Source organism: Cryptomeria japonica, chromosome 8 (assembly GCF_030272615.1).
Source record: "Cryptomeria japonica chromosome 8, Sugi_1.0, whole genome shotgun sequence".
Lineage (NCBI taxonomy): Eukaryota > Viridiplantae > Streptophyta > Pinopsida > Cupressales > Cupressaceae > Cryptomeria > Cryptomeria japonica.
The window spans coordinates 74,262,070-74,280,147 of record NC_081412.1 but is presented as its reverse complement, the minus strand read 5'-3'; the positions used below and the strand labels follow the sequence as shown (position 1 = coordinate 74,280,147).

Below are 18,078 nucleotides of genomic sequence, written 5' to 3'. Positions count from 1 at the left end.
CTACTAATTAATGCGTGCGATATCAAAACATACATTTTTCGTTATTATTGGTTAGCATGACACTGGTTCAATATTAAGAATGGAATACCCAAAAGGATAGCTAAACAAATTTATCTATTCATTTCCTATCAAGATGATTGGTTGGTCTTCATCTTGATTAAGCTTTTTGGACTTTTCTTTATGTTGTTTACTCTAAAAGTCAATAGACTTGAAGTATTTTAAATCTCAAATAAAAATCAATTAAACCACTATTTAAGATCTTTCACTATCATTTTGTCTTGTATAGTATAATTTTCCTCGAGTCTATTAGAAAGAGGTTTGAATTAATATCTCATTGTTCAAATTGAAATATGTTATGAATCATACTAAGAAGCTTCTTAAAAGAAATTTAAAACGGATTTTGAGGGAAGATTTATCCTCATAACCTCCTGCCTTCTACAAGAAGCTCTCACCAATTGAGCCAGAGCCCTAGTCCCTCAATGCTATAAATATATTACATAATTTTCTAAAAGAATTTAGAAATTGATAGTTTGCATTGTCTATAGATTCTATAAATATTTAATCCAAAATACTTTTGGTGTTAATAAATTTTATTTTTTCTATGAACTATTTAGATGGATACAAATTAATGCCAGTGATATCAAAACATACATTTTTTGTTGTTATTGTTTAGCATGACACTCGTTCAATATTAAGAATCAAATGCCCAAAAGGATAGCTAAACAAATTTATCTATTCATTTCCTATCAAGATGATTTGGTTGTCTTCATCTTGATTAAGCTTTTTGGATTTCGCTTTATGTTGTTTACTCTAAAAGTCAATAGATTTGAAGTATTTTAAATCTCAAACAAAAATCAATTGAACCACTATTTAAGATCTTTCACTATCATCTCGTCTTGTATAGCATAATTTTCCTCAAGTCTAGCATAATTTTCCTCGAGTCTATTAGAAAGAGGTTTGAATTAATATCTCAATGTTCACATTGAAATAGGTTTTGAATCATACTAAGAAGCTTCTTAAAAGAAATTTAAAATGGATTCAATATCTATCAAGATGGGTGCATTGATGTTTGATATTAATAAAAAGTAATAAATATAGAGATTAAAATATGATTGAAGTCAAAAGATTTGAAATATTTAAAACTTCAAATAAAATATATATATTATAACACACCAAGAAATTTCCTCTTAGCGTCCACATTGAAAGATGTTTTAAATCATATTAAGAAGCTTCAAACAGAAATTTAATATGAATTCAATATCTAACGGAATAGATACATGAATGTTTGATATAATAAAAAATTGAACGTTAAAACTAAAATATGTTTAAGTCAATAGATTCAAGTAATGAAAACCTCAAACAAATAAATGTACACCAAGAACATTCCTCTAACTCCATTGTAAAGTTGTTCGCATTGAAACATGTATTGAATAATATTAAGAACTTTGACAAAAGAAGTTTAATATGAATTCAATATCTATCAAGACGGTTGCATCGATGCTTGAAATGAATAAAAATTTGAATGTCAACACTAGAATTTGAATCAAGGACTTTATGTCCATACGAAGGCTTATTTGTTTTGGTCTCTCCTATAAGTGGTTGATTTTTTTTTTTTAATTATTCAAGCTCTTATTATTGTTTTTATCAGCTGGTTGAAAAAGAATATGTTCTGTGTGAATCTTCACTTCCATCCACAGCAATAAATAGCATAGCACCTCTTTGCCTCATTGCAGATCAGCTTGAAGTGATTAGTACACATACAGCTTTTTAATGGGAGGATTCAATTGGCAGAGTATTAGAGAGATTCGTCATTTCAGCCATCCTCATATCTTGGAGCTTACTAGCATGGTAGGAGGGGGGCAAGTTAAGTCCTATTGTAGAGGGTGTAATAAACCCATTGGTGAGGAATTGGCGTACCATTGTAATCCCTGCAATTTTCTTCTTCACATAAACTGTTCACAAATCCCTGAGGAAATCAATCATCCCGCTGATAGTGATCATTCCCTCGATCTGCTGTCTCAGCCCTGGGAGTATGGAAAATTGCCTTCCGGATGCAATGCATGTCGGCAACCCATTACCCAAGGCTTTTCCTTCCACTGCACTAGTTGCCAATTAGATCTGCATCCTTCATGTGTAAATCTGCCCAGGAAAATTGAAAACCCAAATCATCCACAGCATGATTTTGATCTCTGCTTCATTCCTCCCTATTCGAACAAAGCCTTTAAGTGCAATGTCTGCATGAAAGAAGACCAAAGTTCATGGAATTATCACTTTTCTATTTGCCACTACGATGCGCATGTAAATTGTACCCAAATCCCTTCCCTCAGAGAAACCCTGCTGAATCATACTTCTCAAGATATGACCCAGGCATATGTGGATCGAATGGGAAGCTATATGCCCACAAGCTCAGGCCCCCATCATTTGGAGAGAGGTTACAGTTTGCCTTCCAGATTGTTTTCTTTTCCTCGCCCATCTTCTCTGCACAGCTGGTCTTCTTTTCAGATGCAGCAGCAGCAGTATCAGCCATTTCAAAATCCATACAACACAACGGGTAATATGTTTGTGAAGCCAGCCATTACAGCCATTATGCAGACCGTTATGGGAAGTATAGTACAAAGTTTTATGAATCCAGGTTGTGGTGGAGGAGATGGTGGGTGGGGTCTTTTTAAAGGATTCAATAGTTTTGGGAATTCAGCTGATATTATGGAATCTATGTTTAGCTATGGATTCTTCTTAGTTTCTGTAAGTGTAGTAGAGTTGATGGTATTGTGAATGGAAAAATGTCAGTCAGTTTTCACAAATTATGTTGTTGTGGCCTATAATTTAGGGTTTGATCCTTATCAGGTGATTGTTCCTTATCAAGTTATGGCCAGTTTACTTGTGGCGGACACAGTCTCCAGCAAAACGTGATGATTTTAGTTTTCGAATGGAATGAAAATAAATGAATTTTTTGTTTGCAAATTGCAGCTCTCATCCATTCCTTAACTTCCATTGAGTATTGATTTGCATAAAGAACCAAGTTAAACAATCATTTTTTTTTTTTCTTTTTGGAAAATTCAAAGCTCAAAAATAACAAACAATGAAAATATAGGTGGTGCTTATTTGAGGGCGACTTTTAAGATTAAAGGAAATTTACAGGCAGATAGACAAGTGTGATTCAAACACCATGAGGTGGTCTTCAAACACTGTGATGTGGTCTTAAAGGAGTCAACTAGAGTTTTTACTCCATAAAGAAATAAAAAATCAGATTTTGCTTGCTATGTGAATATTCAAGGTTTAAAATGAACAAACAGTGAAAAAGAGGGTACTGTTTATTTCAGAGCGAATTTAAGGTCAATGAAATTTATAGGCAGAAATGAGGGAATTTATCCAGGTACTGCTATTTTGAAACATGGTTATGCTGATTCAAACATCATTAGGTGGTCTTAAAGGAGTTAAATAGAGTATTTCAATTCATTTATCTAATTTGTATTTTATTTTTTTCACAAGAGGAATGGAATGGGATGTTTCATTATGAGGTCGCATTGTTTGCTATGTGTCTATATTTTAGAAAGTATGTAAGAGGTTGTAAGAATATCTAATGTTATTATAATGTGGAAAAGTATCTTAAAACAGATGTGTAAGAGCTTGTAAGAGGAGATTACATTGGAACCTTGATCAGCATAATAATAGTTTTATAAAAAGTTAAGAGACTTCTTTGAAGACATTGACAAATTAAGAAATTACTTAAGATAGATTCTATGACAGGTTATGATAGCTATAAGAACAAATTAGAAAAATGGGCTTATTATAGCTATAAGAGCCTATTCTAAAAATGGCCTAGAAGACCATGACTAATATAGGCCACATATGATACTCATTTTTTATCTTTTTTTGTTTTATGGTTTTGAAAAACTGCTCTTGGTTTGTAGCTTGATATTTTCCTATTTATTTATGCTTGGGGATGAAGTGTGGGACATGAGTCATATGGTTGATTCATCTATTAGGTGAATTGAATTGGTCCATTCTTTTATCTTTGTGATACTCTTGTTGTTTCTAAATAATACAATTGGTCCTTCTTTTGAATTGTTACATTTATCTTTTAAAATTGTTTTCTTGTATAAACTTGTGTTATAATATATTTTTGATTGTGTGTTCTCTCCTGTAACCGATAAAATTATTTATTTTTGCACATACCTCTTCTCAAAGGTTAGTTTGAGAATTTTTTCACCATTAGTTTCTCTCATATAGTATTAAAGTCTAATGACCTTGGATTCTAGGTTCTAGGAATAAGGCTTTTTATACTAAGCTTTGATTGAGGGGGAGCTTGGGTAGAAGAAAATATTGTTGTAGGATAAATGGAAATCTCACTTAAAGGATAGAGGTGGATTAGTTATTAGATAATAATTATGAGTTGGGGAAGCTCAAGGTGGAGCATATGCATGTGGATAGACATGTATCGGTTGCTATATTTAGATCCAAATCTATTGCAATGTCATAAGTTTACCAAAGCATATTAGATATAAAAATTAAGGCTCTATTTAGAGTATGCTTAATTTACTTAGTGTTATTGAAAATTCATGAAGAATCCATCTTATAAGCCTTATGGAAGAAGTTTGAGAAGAAAATTATTAGCATATATTCCTAGTGAACAAATTTATAATGAGAAAGCCTAGGTTGGTCGAGTGGGGTTGAGATCATTAGAGATCCAAGTGTCAAAGTCATGGTGGCCTACATGGCTAACCTAGGCATCTAGACATCTAACGTGGCAAAAGAGGCATGGTGGCCCTCTTTGGTATCACTATTGCTACCAAAATATCATCATTGAAGGTGATTTTAAAAATGTAATCATGATGTTGCAAGGAAAGGCGAAGCTTGAATGGTGGGTGGTGGACCTAATCACCAAATGCCAAAATATGATTGCTACATTGAGCCGCATAAGATTTCATCACACCTTTAGATAAGGAAATATGACTGCAGACAAACTAGCTAATGCAGACCCTTTCTTTGAGGGGCTTAAAAATTAGATAGTGCAACGTGAATTACCTAAATATATTCATACCACGATCCTTGAAGACATTAATCCTAATGAAAGCTAAATATTTTATAATTAGGTGCTTTTCTATCTTCATGCTAGCCACATTGCACTACAATCATTTATTGAAAGGTGGACTAGCCTTGTTAAATTTAGTGAAAGCTTCACTTTTAGAAATACCTCCTTTTACCATGTCCTTTCCAAAGACAATTTTAGCTACCCCTTTCTGGGGTCATGTTCTTGGCTTTACTATGCTAACCATGGGTGGGGACCTTATTCAGATGTAGCCAGACAATTTTGACAAACTTAAAATAAATGGGGTTCTTTGGAATTAGGTGGTGGAAGGAAATATGGCAACTTATGTCAAAGGAATGAAGGATTACAATCCTACTCTGTGTAAGTAGTTTGCCCATTCTTGGGATGAAGGTGAAGTTCAAGTGGGTGTGGTTAAATTCACTATGGAAACCATTACGACTGCAAGGATCTTCAGGTGGAAGGCACGACCTTCCCTACAAAACTGAAGGGTCATACAAAGAGGATTTTAAAAGGTTCCTAAAATCGGGGGAAAAGGTGGCCCCCTTGCAAAGTGAATTTAATAGCAATGAGTTCCTTGGGGTATGGAAAGAGGTAGCGCTACTTCTCATGAAGTTCATCACCTTGGATGGGAACTTCAAACAAATTTCCACTCACATTTTTCCCCATGCTCAACCATTTAAGCTATGGATCGAAGATGAATTTCCCTTATTGGATTTTTTTTGTCTATTTATTAGTTTTTTGTTGTGCCCAAAGGCAAAAATGTCCTTCCCTTGCACTAGGGGCTTATTCTATGGATTTACAAATTTTACCTAGATTTAAGCCCTACCAATGGCCCAAGTTGTAATCATTTTGGCTCCACTTTGTGTGTTGAGCTTTTAGACATCCTAAAGAATAATGATGGTGGTCATATTCCTAAACCTAAATCAACCCCTACCCATTTTAACCCTAGTATATTGGCTAAATCTAAGAACCCCCAGCCCCTCCCACTATTGAATACATTGTTGAAAAGTTGAACAAAGAGGAAAATGCCTTTGAGGATTTTGCTTCCTCATTGTCTATTGGGTTAAAGTTGACCCTAGATAACCTTGTTAACAAAGTGGGTACCCATTTCACCCCTTCTTTTTGTTCCCCTTCCCCATTGCCTATGAATTTTCCAAGGAAATGGGATTTTCTTGCCTTTGTAGATAAATTTAATGAACTATATGATGGCTACAATAAGAAATAAACTACAATTCATTGGATTCTAGGTCAACTCAATTTGAAAAATAAGAAAATTAATAGATTGGAAGCCCTCATTGGAGCAAATTCTAGAGCTTCTAGCTAGGTAATGGAGGATAAATATCAGAGGTTTTGCATTGCGACCAATGATTTGGCCAAGAATATTGATAAATTGAAAGAAATGGAGGAGGAATTGAAGGGACTCTATGATAAGATTGACTAGGAGGAGGACAACAAGAAGTTGATTAAGGCTATTGAACTACTTTAGAATAGCTAGGTGTCCCTTAAAAGAAAAATGGAGGAAGTGATCGCTCAAGACAATGAAATGTTTCAAAAGAAATTAACAACTCTACAAGTTATCCAAGAAGAGATCAGCAAGAGGTGGTAATGAAAGAAATACACTTGGACTCTTCCCCTACTACTTCTTTGGAGGCATCAGTGTCTAGGGTGGAAGTAATTGCAGAATGATGAATAATAAGGAATTAGTAAGTACTCAACAGATACTGAGAGGGGGGGTGAATCAATATAGACAAAACATTCCTTAAACCACTTTGACTACAAATACTAAACTAACTGGTAAACAGTATCATCGATCTAAAATAGGGTACTATCTATAAAACATAGTATGACTATGAAAAACATAAATCGGTAACACTTAGATCTTCACCACACCTAATATCTCTTTTCCACTTCACCCATATGCATAAACAAGTAATACATTAGAAATATAAAGACTACTGGATCAACATGAATTACCACTTAACATAAAATACTAATCATTGAAAATGAAAAGGCATCACACATGACACACTGATTTTTCACGTGGAATCCCAACTGGGAAAAACCATGATGGGGATAAATACCCACAAGTGGTTCTTTGAACTCTTTTGAAGTCCACTCTGTTAGGAGCCTAATCTGGTTAAGGACTCTATAATAGGTTTTGCTGAGAACTGATCCTGCTAGCGATCACCTGGTTAAGGGATAGCTAAATACCTGGTTAAAGGTTAGAACCCTGTTAAAGGTTACCTCACAAGAGGATTTGAAGAACTCATTGATTTGAGTCACCCTATTAAATGATTTATACAAAGCCTGTTAAAGCTACCTAGTTAAGGGATTTTCCAACTACTGAAATGGTTAGAAGTCAACAGGTACTACACTGATCTAATAACAACACTCAATGCTAAGGCAGATCCACTTTAGCTCGTTTGCTTCTGCAATCACACTCTATAGGTATCAACACACTTCTCCGGTCTGGCAAGAATCAAGTATCTCTTCACTTGGATACACACATAACATTTTCCAACAACTTCACAATGCAAATCATCATCAACCTTATAGGAAACAGATAGGTTGGTAGCATAAACCCTAAACCCTAAAAATTTAGGTTATCAATATAGTCGGTCCAATCCTGACCATTCAAAACATATTGCATTGAATAAAACAGTCTTGAATAGATCTCAAGATGTTTTCCATCGTTCATTTTTTGCCACTTCTGGAAGTTGATAATCCATCATGCACTCTCCACAGTTTACTGAGACTTCGCACATTCTTGAGGTAGATAGGATCAATCTTCTTCATGCAAGATTCTCAAGGAAATCCTTGACATGCACAAGGCTATCATGGCAGATTTCTAAGAATCCCACTTGGTAGCAGTTGTGTTCTTTCGATCGTCCGGTTGTGCTCTTCTAGTCGTACAGTAATGATTTCAAACTCAAAGTGTTTACAAATGTCGATTGGGTTGGCAATATGGATGACCGAAAGAGCACAACCAATGGTGCATTCTTTCTTGGTGGTAGACTAGTCTCATGGATGAGTAAGAAGAAGAGTTGTATCTCTCAGTCTGCAGCAGAAGCAGAATATGTAGCAACGTTTATGAACTACACTCAGACAGTTTGGATACATCATGTATGAAGTTGTTTCAAAGTTCCTGTATCTGAACCGGTGAGTATACTTTGTGACAACACAAGTGCAATTAATATTGTCAAGAATCTAGTATTGCATGCTAGAACCAAGCACTTTGAGCTCAAATATCATTTCTTGAGGGAAAAAGTTTAGAACAAAGAGGTTGTATTGGAACATGTTTCTAGTAAGGAGTAGTTAGTAGACATATTCACCAAACCTCTACCGAAGGCTACATTTACCTATTTAAGAGGTGAATTAGGGGTGTTGCCCCTTCAAGAGGTGAACTAAAGGTATGTGCTCCACATCAGTCAGGTATTGCATTGTCAAATATTTTTAGGATTGATGTGTTGAAGGATGCTACTCCTCAGGGGGAGCAGCATAGTGGAACATAGTTGTCTGTGCCTCCACTTTGGCATTGTTGTCAAAGGGGGAGAAGATGTGAAGTGGAGAAGATATCTGCAATATTAGGGAGAAGAAGTGAAGTAGAGAGATATCTTTGTATATTGCCATCAATGCCAAAGGGGGAGATTGTTGGCATATGTGAAGAGTTTGATGACATGATGATATTGCATGTTGTCATTGATGTCAATATGCTGAAGTGTGAACCGGTATATTGAAGTAAGCAAACTAGCAAGAGAACCGGTATATGTGAAAAAGTAAAGCGGTATGTTTCTTCAAGTGAACTTGTATGTTGGAATGTGAACCAGTATATGCAAAATTTTGTATCTGGTTTCGTTTGATATGACTACCGATTGGTAGTCTCAGCTCTAGGGTTTCTCGTTGATGCATTCCAAGTCTGTGTGATTCGAGCGACAAAATTCTGTGATGGGTTAGCATTGAAATAGAGATCAAATCATGTTGCCACGTCAACCTTGTGCACGTGAAGAATTTCCTTGAGGATCTTGCATGAAGAAGATTGATCCTATCTACCTTGGGAATGTATGAAGTCTCAATAAACGGTGGAGAGCACATGATTGGTTATCAACTTCTAGAAGCGGAAAAGAACGAATGATGGAAAACATCTTGAGATCTATTCAAGACTGTTTTATTCAATGTAATGTGTTTTGAATGGTCAGGATTGGACCGACTATATTGATAACCTAAATGTTTAGGGTTTAGGGTTTTTGTTACCAACCTATCTGTTTCCTATAAGGTTGATGATGATTTGCATTGTGAAGTTGTTGGCAAATGTTATGTGTGTATCCAAGTGAAGAGACACTTGATTCTTGCCAGACTGGAGAAGTGTGTTGATACCTACAGAGTGTGATTGTAGAACAAAAGGAGCTAAAGTGGGTCTGCCTTGGCATTGAGTGTTGTTATCAGATTAGTGTAGTACCTATTGACTTCTAACCATTTCAGCAGTTGGAAAATCCCTTAACTGGGTAGTTTTAATAGGCTTTGTGTAAATCCTTTAACAGGGTGACTCAAATCAATGAGTTCTTCAAATCCTCATCTTCATCAGCATCAACATCTACTGGTATAGGAGCATTGTTACCGGTACTTGGTTGTTTTGTAGCCGGTTCCTAGAAGGTTATAACTGGTTCATCTACCACTTGCTCACTGTCAGTTTCCTCAGGTTTCTCAGAGGTTTCATCAACTTTAACATTGATACTTTCAACAATTCTCTGAGTCCTATTGTTGAAACACTTGAGAGCTTTTCTCCTAGTGGAATATCCTAGGAATATTCCCTCATCACATTTTGCATCAAACCTGGTTTGGTGTTCACTCCTCTTGATATGACACTTGCTGCCAAACACTCTAAAGTAGCTTACTACAAGAGTCTTATCGGTCCAATACTCATAAGGTATTTTATCCTTACCTTTCTTGATGAGTACTCGGTTCATAGTGTAGATTGCAGTGCTCACTGCTTCTCTCCAAAAAGTGTGAACAACCTTTCCATGGATCAACATTGTTTTGGCTACTTCAACTACAATCTGGTTGTTCCTTTCTACTAGGCCATTCAGTTGTGGAGTCTATGGGGTAGAAAATTGCCTCTTGATTCCAATCTCTTCACAGTATTTATTGAATTCTCCAGAGGTGAACTTGCCTCCTTGATCAATTCTAAGGCATTTTATTCTCTTACCACTTTCCTTTTCAACTAGTGCTCTGAAGGATTTGAACTTTCGAAAAGCTTTAGACTTGTCTTTCAAGAATGTGACCCACATCATTCTTGAGCAATCATTAGTAAGAATTATAAAGTACCTATCTCCTTGAACACTCCTAGTTTTCATAGGACCACCCAAATCAGTATGATCCAACATCACATAAAATTGGTCTGAAGTAGGGCTTATGGTAAAGGGCACATCTAGGACCTTTGGTCTAATTTTGACATGATTGGTTATGGAAATAATAGTAGTGAAAGTGAAACCATCATGTACGTTAATCAAGACATAAGATTTGTTATAAATTTATTGGTACAATTCATATCTATAAATAAAATATTTTTTAAGAACATTTATCATTCATACCAAATCATTGAGTACCCTATGTGTGGGTTTGTCATTAATTATAGTCTAAATGTATAGTATTCCATTAGGTACATGCATTAATTTATTATTTTGGGTGAAGTTAATGCTAGGTTCAAGCTAGGTTTAGGTTTATCTTGGCTAGTATGAGCATCTATTACAGTAAATAAGTGCTCAAGTTGGTTGGTTTGAGAATCAAGATCTATGGAATTAGAATTTGGTTCTACAAGAGTTGGTTGAATGAGAAGGTAATGGGTTGGTGAAAATTTGCATTTTTTTGCTAGGAGGAGCTGTGGCTTTATTCCCTTTATCATTTACAATAGACACTTATATGATATTCGAGTCAATGAGGTGCTGTATTTTATGTTGGATATGCATGCATCACTTAGTATCATGTTGAAGAGTATGATGAAACTAATGAAAATCCCTCGAGTCAAACAAAGGAGGTTAGTGTTGATAAGTGTCTACAAGATGGATGGAAGGAACCTTAATTAATTTATTATTTAGTGATTAGAGCATTATGGAATACAAGGATTTAGAGAGTTGGGAAAAAATGTCAATTCTTTGATCTAGATGAAAATTGGATTGTAGTAAGAGGTGTTGCATCCACAACTTGTGTTTATATATTATTAGAAGAATGAGAATTTATGTTAATAAAACAATTACTTTATTTCTTAAAATATTGATAAGGTGGAGGAGCAACCTTAGACGAACCAGTTGTAGCCAACAAGCAATAAATCTCATATTGACTAACCAGTTATTTATTATCACAAAGATTTGTGGACAAATGTGTAAATGAAATAAATTTAATGAATATGATTGTCCCTGAATTTGTAACCGTAGGTTTCTAATAAAAACTTTCTATACATTAGCATCTAGAAGAGAGTGTGAAATTTGCAAATAAAGGGTTTGATATATTCCTATAAAATGAGTCATTTCTTTTGCAAGAAGAACATATTCAAGAATGCAATTTCTGCATAATGTGGTAAATCAAACACATGAGTGTTAGGGTTACCTTTTCCATTTTATTAATGAAAACTTGGTGTCTCAATGTTTTTTGGTATATAAGCATTTAGACATGTGTATGATAGTGGACTATGAGTACAATATGATGGATGGTTTGGTTGATATTCACTTTGGTTTATGTTGGCTAATTGTTGTTGTAATGAAGACATTTTTTGTAATAGTTGGTTTATGACAAATTTAGAGGGTGAATTGGTTTGTGAACGGGTGAATATGAAGATGGAGTGTAGCTAATAGTAGGTGGTGGAACATTATGGTTGGTAAAAGGAGGAGGGTATTGGATAAAGTTATGTTGTGACACTAAAGGGTTAACATATTAGGAAACAAAAGGGAGCATACAGGAAGGTGGGATAGAAGTGTTGAACACACCACAAGAGTGAGAGGGGGTTGAATTAGTCCATACCTTTAAACTCTTTACTTATTATCAATTAAAAATTTAAACCACATTTAGCTAATTATTGTAATTATGAAACATTAAAGGACAAAGCACAATATACACATCAAAGCCATATTTACATGGAAAACACTAAATAGGAAAAAACAATGATGAGGATCACAACAATATGAATAATTGAATACAAAGTTTAGGAAAAATTCCAAGGAGCTCATTTCCCCTGAAAGGACTTCTAAGACTAAGGTTCACAACCTTTTGGTAAGATACAAGAGTGCACAAACTACAACAATGGAACGTGGTGCACCTTCTTTTGGTAGGAGCAAAGGATCAAATTAACTCAAATGAGTACGATCTCCTGATCATGAAATTGTCCTTGAGCCACTATGTCAAGTGACCAATGTCATCACCAACACATTTGAGTTCAAACTTTATCTTAATGCTCTTCATAACTATCTTTCACGCTTCTGCTATACCAAATCTGCTTGCACAACATTCAAATCTACTTCACATCCTAAAGCAATGAGTCGCATCCTACAAGTTCCTTATATCTTATCCTAGGGTAGTGCACCTCAACCTACAAGCCCTTTCAAGAGAAGTAAGATTCCTTAGGAGTGTGCCTAAAAGAAATATTGTAATCTTGTTCATATATTGTGAGTTAAGTCTGACTGTGTTTTTTCTCTTCTTGGGTTTTTCACATAAATCTAGTGTTCTTTTGTGCATGGTGATCATTGTTTTATCCTTCATTGCTTCTAATCAAATTAAGGATTAATTGAATATGAAGTTGTGATTAAAAAGTTTAGGTAATTATTCAAGACTGACTCACCCACCTTCTCAATGTTGGGGTGTGTTTAACACCTTCCTCATCACACCTTATATTTATAAGGAAGGTTTACGTAAATTATTTTACATGTCAATACAATTCACATTACTAATAAAATAGTTTATTGCTTCTCTCATTTTTGAAGGTTATATTGCAAGTTGTTGATCCCATCTTTTGGAGTTTTACTCCAACATCTTCTAGGTAGGTTCATGCCAATACAAAAAAAGGTTTTCTATGATTGGCTTTTCAAAACTTGGGTAGGATTCTATAAAAAATATTTGAATTTGGTGTGATCATTATTTCCTTTATTAAATACATTAGATCTTTTATTAAAAAGGGCCCTACAATTATGAAACTCTAACATAATACAAGATTATGCTGTTAAAATGATTATTTCATCACCTTAGCAAGACCAACATAGTGAATGGAATTTCCTCTTATTAACCTATTTAAAGTGATTTTTACAAGATTAGAATGTTGACAAAAACCTCACTCCCCTATTGCATAATCTTCTTAATCCATAATACCTACTCATACAATATTGATTAGAATAACTTCATTGCTCATGATACTATAAAATGTATGTGTCACATTTTTGTTATTTGAAATACCCTAGTATGCACATGCACGTGATAACATATTACTTTAGATATTAATCCCCTAGGTATTGCAATGGATGTAATTTGGAGGAATGTCATGAGGGGGAAATGTAGAGAAATGACAACCACTATGTAGGGGTGCTTTAGAATAAGTATAGGCAGCGACATAGGGATAAATAGTGATAATGGAAAAAGTAATGATAGAGCATGGATCAATAGCGAAGAAACGAGAGGAGGTAGATGTGCTAGTCATAATAGTTGAAGTAATTTTAGAGCTAAAATAAAGTATAAAATATTTAATCCAAAATAATTATTGATGATCACATTGTTAAAATCATACTAGCTAAACATGTTATATTTTCAGCCTAAAATGTATTTTAACAATGACTCTTAAACACTTAAAATAAAACAAATATTAATGAAAGGATGACACAAGCCTATCAAGATATATTATAGTACTATAAAAATAATATAGAGTTAGAAACTTGAAATAGTGAACGTACAAACTATAGAATTCAAAACCATTGGAATGTGTACAATTAGAGGGGTTCACCAAAAATATAAGGGCATTTTTATTTTTCTAAAATTGGTCTTGGTTAATCCAACAAGATGCATACACACAAGAATAAAATAACTTCCATTAATAATTGGCAATCATGGGAGTCATACATGAACAATTGGTTTTATTTTTTCAAAATAAATGTAAGCAATATTGACATGTAATTCCAATATTGGATGGTTGAAAGAAAATTAGTGTGTCTCACTTTTTAACCTTACTTACCATGAAAATTAACATTTTTTTAGTATTAATACATTATGTAAATTATACTAAACATATATCAATAATTTAAAGATGATTTAAAAAATTGTGATTTGTTCCATTTTCCCTATAAATTTAATTTATATTTTTTCAAAAATATCAGTTTTTGTTAATGTTCATAAATTTTAAAATATTTTCCTATTATTTAATAATGAGAAATATTTTTACCTTAATTCCCAATTTTTACTATAAGAAAAACCATTCCAAGATTTCTTGGAATAAAAGCATTTAGCTCCAATATTTAGTTTTATAACTTTTTATTGAATATTTTTATTTTATTATTTAAATTGATACTAATAAAAAATAGACTTGTAAATTTTAGTATATTGCATTTCTTATTGTCTATTTATCAAATTGATTTTTCTAGTTGAAACAAGACATTGATGTGGAATGTAATGCAATTTTAAATAATTTTTATGTAGTTTATTCTTAGTGTCCTACATAGAGATATTTTTGCAACATGGACATACCTTGCTTATTAAATAAATAAATATAATACTAAAAAAACTCATTATATACTATGCATTTTAGAAAGTAGACTTCAAGGAAACATTACATGCAAAATCTTATCTTTGGGTGGTTTTGTTTGACCTCACACATGGATGATGTGAATTTAACTATCTTGAATTCAAAAAATATGATATATGAATAGTCGAAGAAAATGTTGACACATGTTTAGGTTTAATTAAAGCATCTTAGTTTGAAATCTATTAGATCACACCCTTAATCTTCTTAATATCTTAAATGAAAGCATAATGCAATAGATCAAGATCCCTTGCTTGTTTGATTGGTTGAAATAGTCAATCAAGTAGGTAGGAGAACTTTATTAGTTTCACTTCTATCTACAAGTGTACAAATTGAAGATGTTTCATTTGATTTACTAATAGAAGTGACAAAAAATTCTCCCCCACTTTTACAAACAAAAAGCGTTTGATTTTAGATGTGTTTTATTTCAGCATTTTATTATTTTAGTCCAAAAGTGGGACTCACTTATGTGCTTCCACCATGATGAATAAGAGCGCAAATAATGTCGTAGTCAAACCTAATGTTCTCAAGACTAAATAGATCCTCTCTATTTATGTTTCATCTTAAATTTTATACCAACTTGTACCTCAAATTATTTCAATTTTGTAGATGTGGATTCAATCTCCTTGTTTTCTACTTTGTATAATTCGTTATTTTTTATTCTACTCTTTATCTTACAACAATGCTTAAAAAATATAACTCTATAATTCTGTCAGAATCAAAGACAACAACCAATCATATAGATATCCTAAATGATGATATCAAAATAGATATTTTTTTATACCTCCATCAAAATAGTCTTCTAATAATTGATCTTTTAATTTTTCTCATTTAGCCTAGGATGAGAATCAATATGAGAGAATGATAAATTGAGAAAGACAATCCATGCATAACGTGTAGTAGACTTCGAACGGAACAAGTCTTCACATTAAATGCTTGGAAACTTCGAACTCCTTTAAGTCATCCTCATTTTGCACCTTAGCCGCGTATGGAAGAGTCTTGGTACAGCAATACCATTAATTCTTGGGAAGGACAGGGGGTCTACCACTTCTTTCCTCGAAAAACAAAGCTCTCACGGTCACTCAACAAGCTTGCTACTACTAATCTCTGAAAAAACCTATGTTCTTTCATGGATGCTACCAAGAACCCTACAAAAACATTGAACTTTTCAAAACAATGATGAGACCAAATCTCACACGTAAATAATCAGTGGTTCCCGGTCCTACACGTTATTGACAAAGAACTATAACTAACAGTAAATGTTCATGAAAATTTCGTGAACCCAAATAAAAAAATCTCGGGTGAGACTTCTTGAGATAGTTGAGTACAACCCAGGCGACTTTTTAATGGCGGGATAATAGGTCAATCCACATTATTGCAAATGACTTAGGTAACAAAATAATGAAGTTTTATGTAAAAAATTGTCTTTCTATGGAGGGAGGTTCAATAAATGTGAGATGTCTTAAAAATGTGTCTAGCTATAAATGAGATATGTGATAAACTATATGAAAATATGGTGTAAAAGAAGAAAGATGAAGGTTATGAGAATGAGTCCAACTTCACACAAAATTGATCTTTTTAACAATATTGTTTTGACTTGAAGAAGAGATTCCTCTAACAATTGATATTAAAATTCGAAGCAGTGAATACTTGACTAGTCAAAATATTATAATAAAGAAGATTACAAAACACTTTCAAACTATGATTCATTTTTATATACCATGAATAACAAATAAACAATGAGAGTTATAGTCAGACTTCAGTGGAATGGAACGCGTCTTCACCTTTACCTGTTGGGAAATTTCAAAAGAGCTTCATGGATGCTACCAAGAACCACGATGGAAGCGAATCTTGCACCTAACAAATTACAGGGTTCCCAATTCTACACGGAGAACTATAACTATCATTCAATGTTCATGAAAATTTCGAGGACCCAAATTAAAAAAATCTCTGGTGAGACTGCTTGAGATAGGTGAGTCCAAACTAGGAGACTTTTAATGGGGGAATTCGACTATGCAAGTCTAAGACAGTTTCATCATTTCTTCCATTCTGGTCATATCCTGGAGCTTAATACATTCCGAGGGCCAGAGGCAATTGAGAAGTACTGTAGAGGGTGCGTGAAACCCATTGGGGAAGGTTTGGCCTACCATTGTCAGCCGGCCTGCAATTTTCTCCTTCACTTGACCTGCTCACAAATCCCTCACCAAATCACTGATCATCCCGCTTGTAGTCACGTTCTCCATCTGCTACCTCAACCCAGGAATTATGCACCCTCACTTTGTAGATGCAATGCTTGTTGGCAACCCATTACCCATGGCTTCTCCTTCCACTGCTCCATTTGCCGCCTAGATCTGCACCCATCATGTGCAAATCTGCCCAGGAGAATTATAGACCGAAATCATCCGCACAATAGTTTGGATCTCTGCTTCATTCCTCCCTATCCGAGCAAAGCCTTTAGGTGCAATGTCTGCTTGCAAGAAGACCAACGTTCATGGAATTATCACTGTTCTGAGTGCGACTACGATGCGCATGTGAACTGCACACAAATACCTTTGCTCAGAGAATCACTGCTGAATGAAACTTCTGAAGCAATAAACCGGGCATATGTAGATTATACTGCAAGCTCAGGCCCCCGTCATTTGGAGAGACGTTTCAGTGAGCCTCCCAGATTGTTTTCTTTTCCTCGCCCATCTTCGCTGCACAGCTCGTCGTCATTTCAGATGCAGCAGCAGCAGTATCAACCCTTCCAAAATCCATATAACACAATGGGTAATATGTTTGTGAGGCCAACCATCACAGCCATTATGCAGACTCTACTGGGAAGTGTAGTTCAAAGTTTAATGAATCCAGGTGGGGTTGGAGGAGGAGATGGATGGGGTGGTTTTGGGGGACTCAATAGCTCTGGAAATTTGTCTGATATTGCGGAATCTATGTTTAACTTTGGATTCTTCTAAATTAGTATTGTGAAGGGGAAAATGCCAAGTATAACTATTAATCGGTTCTCACCAATTATGTTGCTGTGGCCTATGATTTAGGGTTTGTTCATTATCAAGTTATCACTAGTCTACTTATGATGGACACCGTGTCCTGTAAAATGTGATGATTGTAGTTTCTGAATGGAGTGAAAATAAGTGAATGTTTTGTTTGCGAATTGCATCATCATCTATTCCTTAGCTTTAAATGAGTTTTGATTTGCATAAAGAATTAAGTGTGATGTTAAACATTCAGATTTTGTCTGCTATTTGGAATATCTTATAAGATG

The 18,078-nt window shown here is 34.3% G+C and overlaps 2 protein-coding genes across 2 annotated transcripts; both read left to right on the top strand.

Moving 5' to 3' along the window:
* The first annotated feature begins 1,770 nt into the window (after positions 1–1,770).
* LOC131046391 (uncharacterized) lies at positions 1,771–2,910 on the top strand. The gene is made up of 2 exons (XM_057980131.2): positions 1,771–2,742; positions 2,845–2,910. Exons 1-2 carry the CDS (start codon positions 1,771–1,773, stop codon positions 2,908–2,910), a joined length of 1,038 nt encoding a protein of 345 aa, XP_057836114.2.
* A 13,903-nt stretch (positions 2,911–16,813) lies between these two features.
* LOC131857526 (protein VACUOLELESS GAMETOPHYTES-like) lies at positions 16,814–17,770 on the top strand. The gene has a single exon (XM_059210189.1). It carries the CDS (start codon positions 16,814–16,816, stop codon positions 17,768–17,770), a length of 957 nt encoding a protein of 318 aa, XP_059066172.1.
* Positions 17,771–18,078: the final 308 nt, after the last annotated feature.

What these genes read in the sequence shown, in the direction of transcription:
- LOC131857526 (XM_059210189.1), top strand. Translation starts at nt 16,814, where the DNA reads ATGGGGGAATTCGACTATGCAAGTCTAAGACAGTTTCATCATTTCTTC.
- LOC131046391 (XM_057980131.2), top strand. Translation starts at nt 1,771, where the DNA reads ATGGGAGGATTCAATTGGCAGAGTATTAGAGAGATTCGTCATTTCAGC. An exon ending in ATGGATTCTTCTTAGTTTCT is followed by an intron (nt 2,743 to 2,844) that starts GTAAGTGTAGTA and finishes GATCCTTATCAG; the next exon opens with GTGATTGTTCCTTATCAAGT.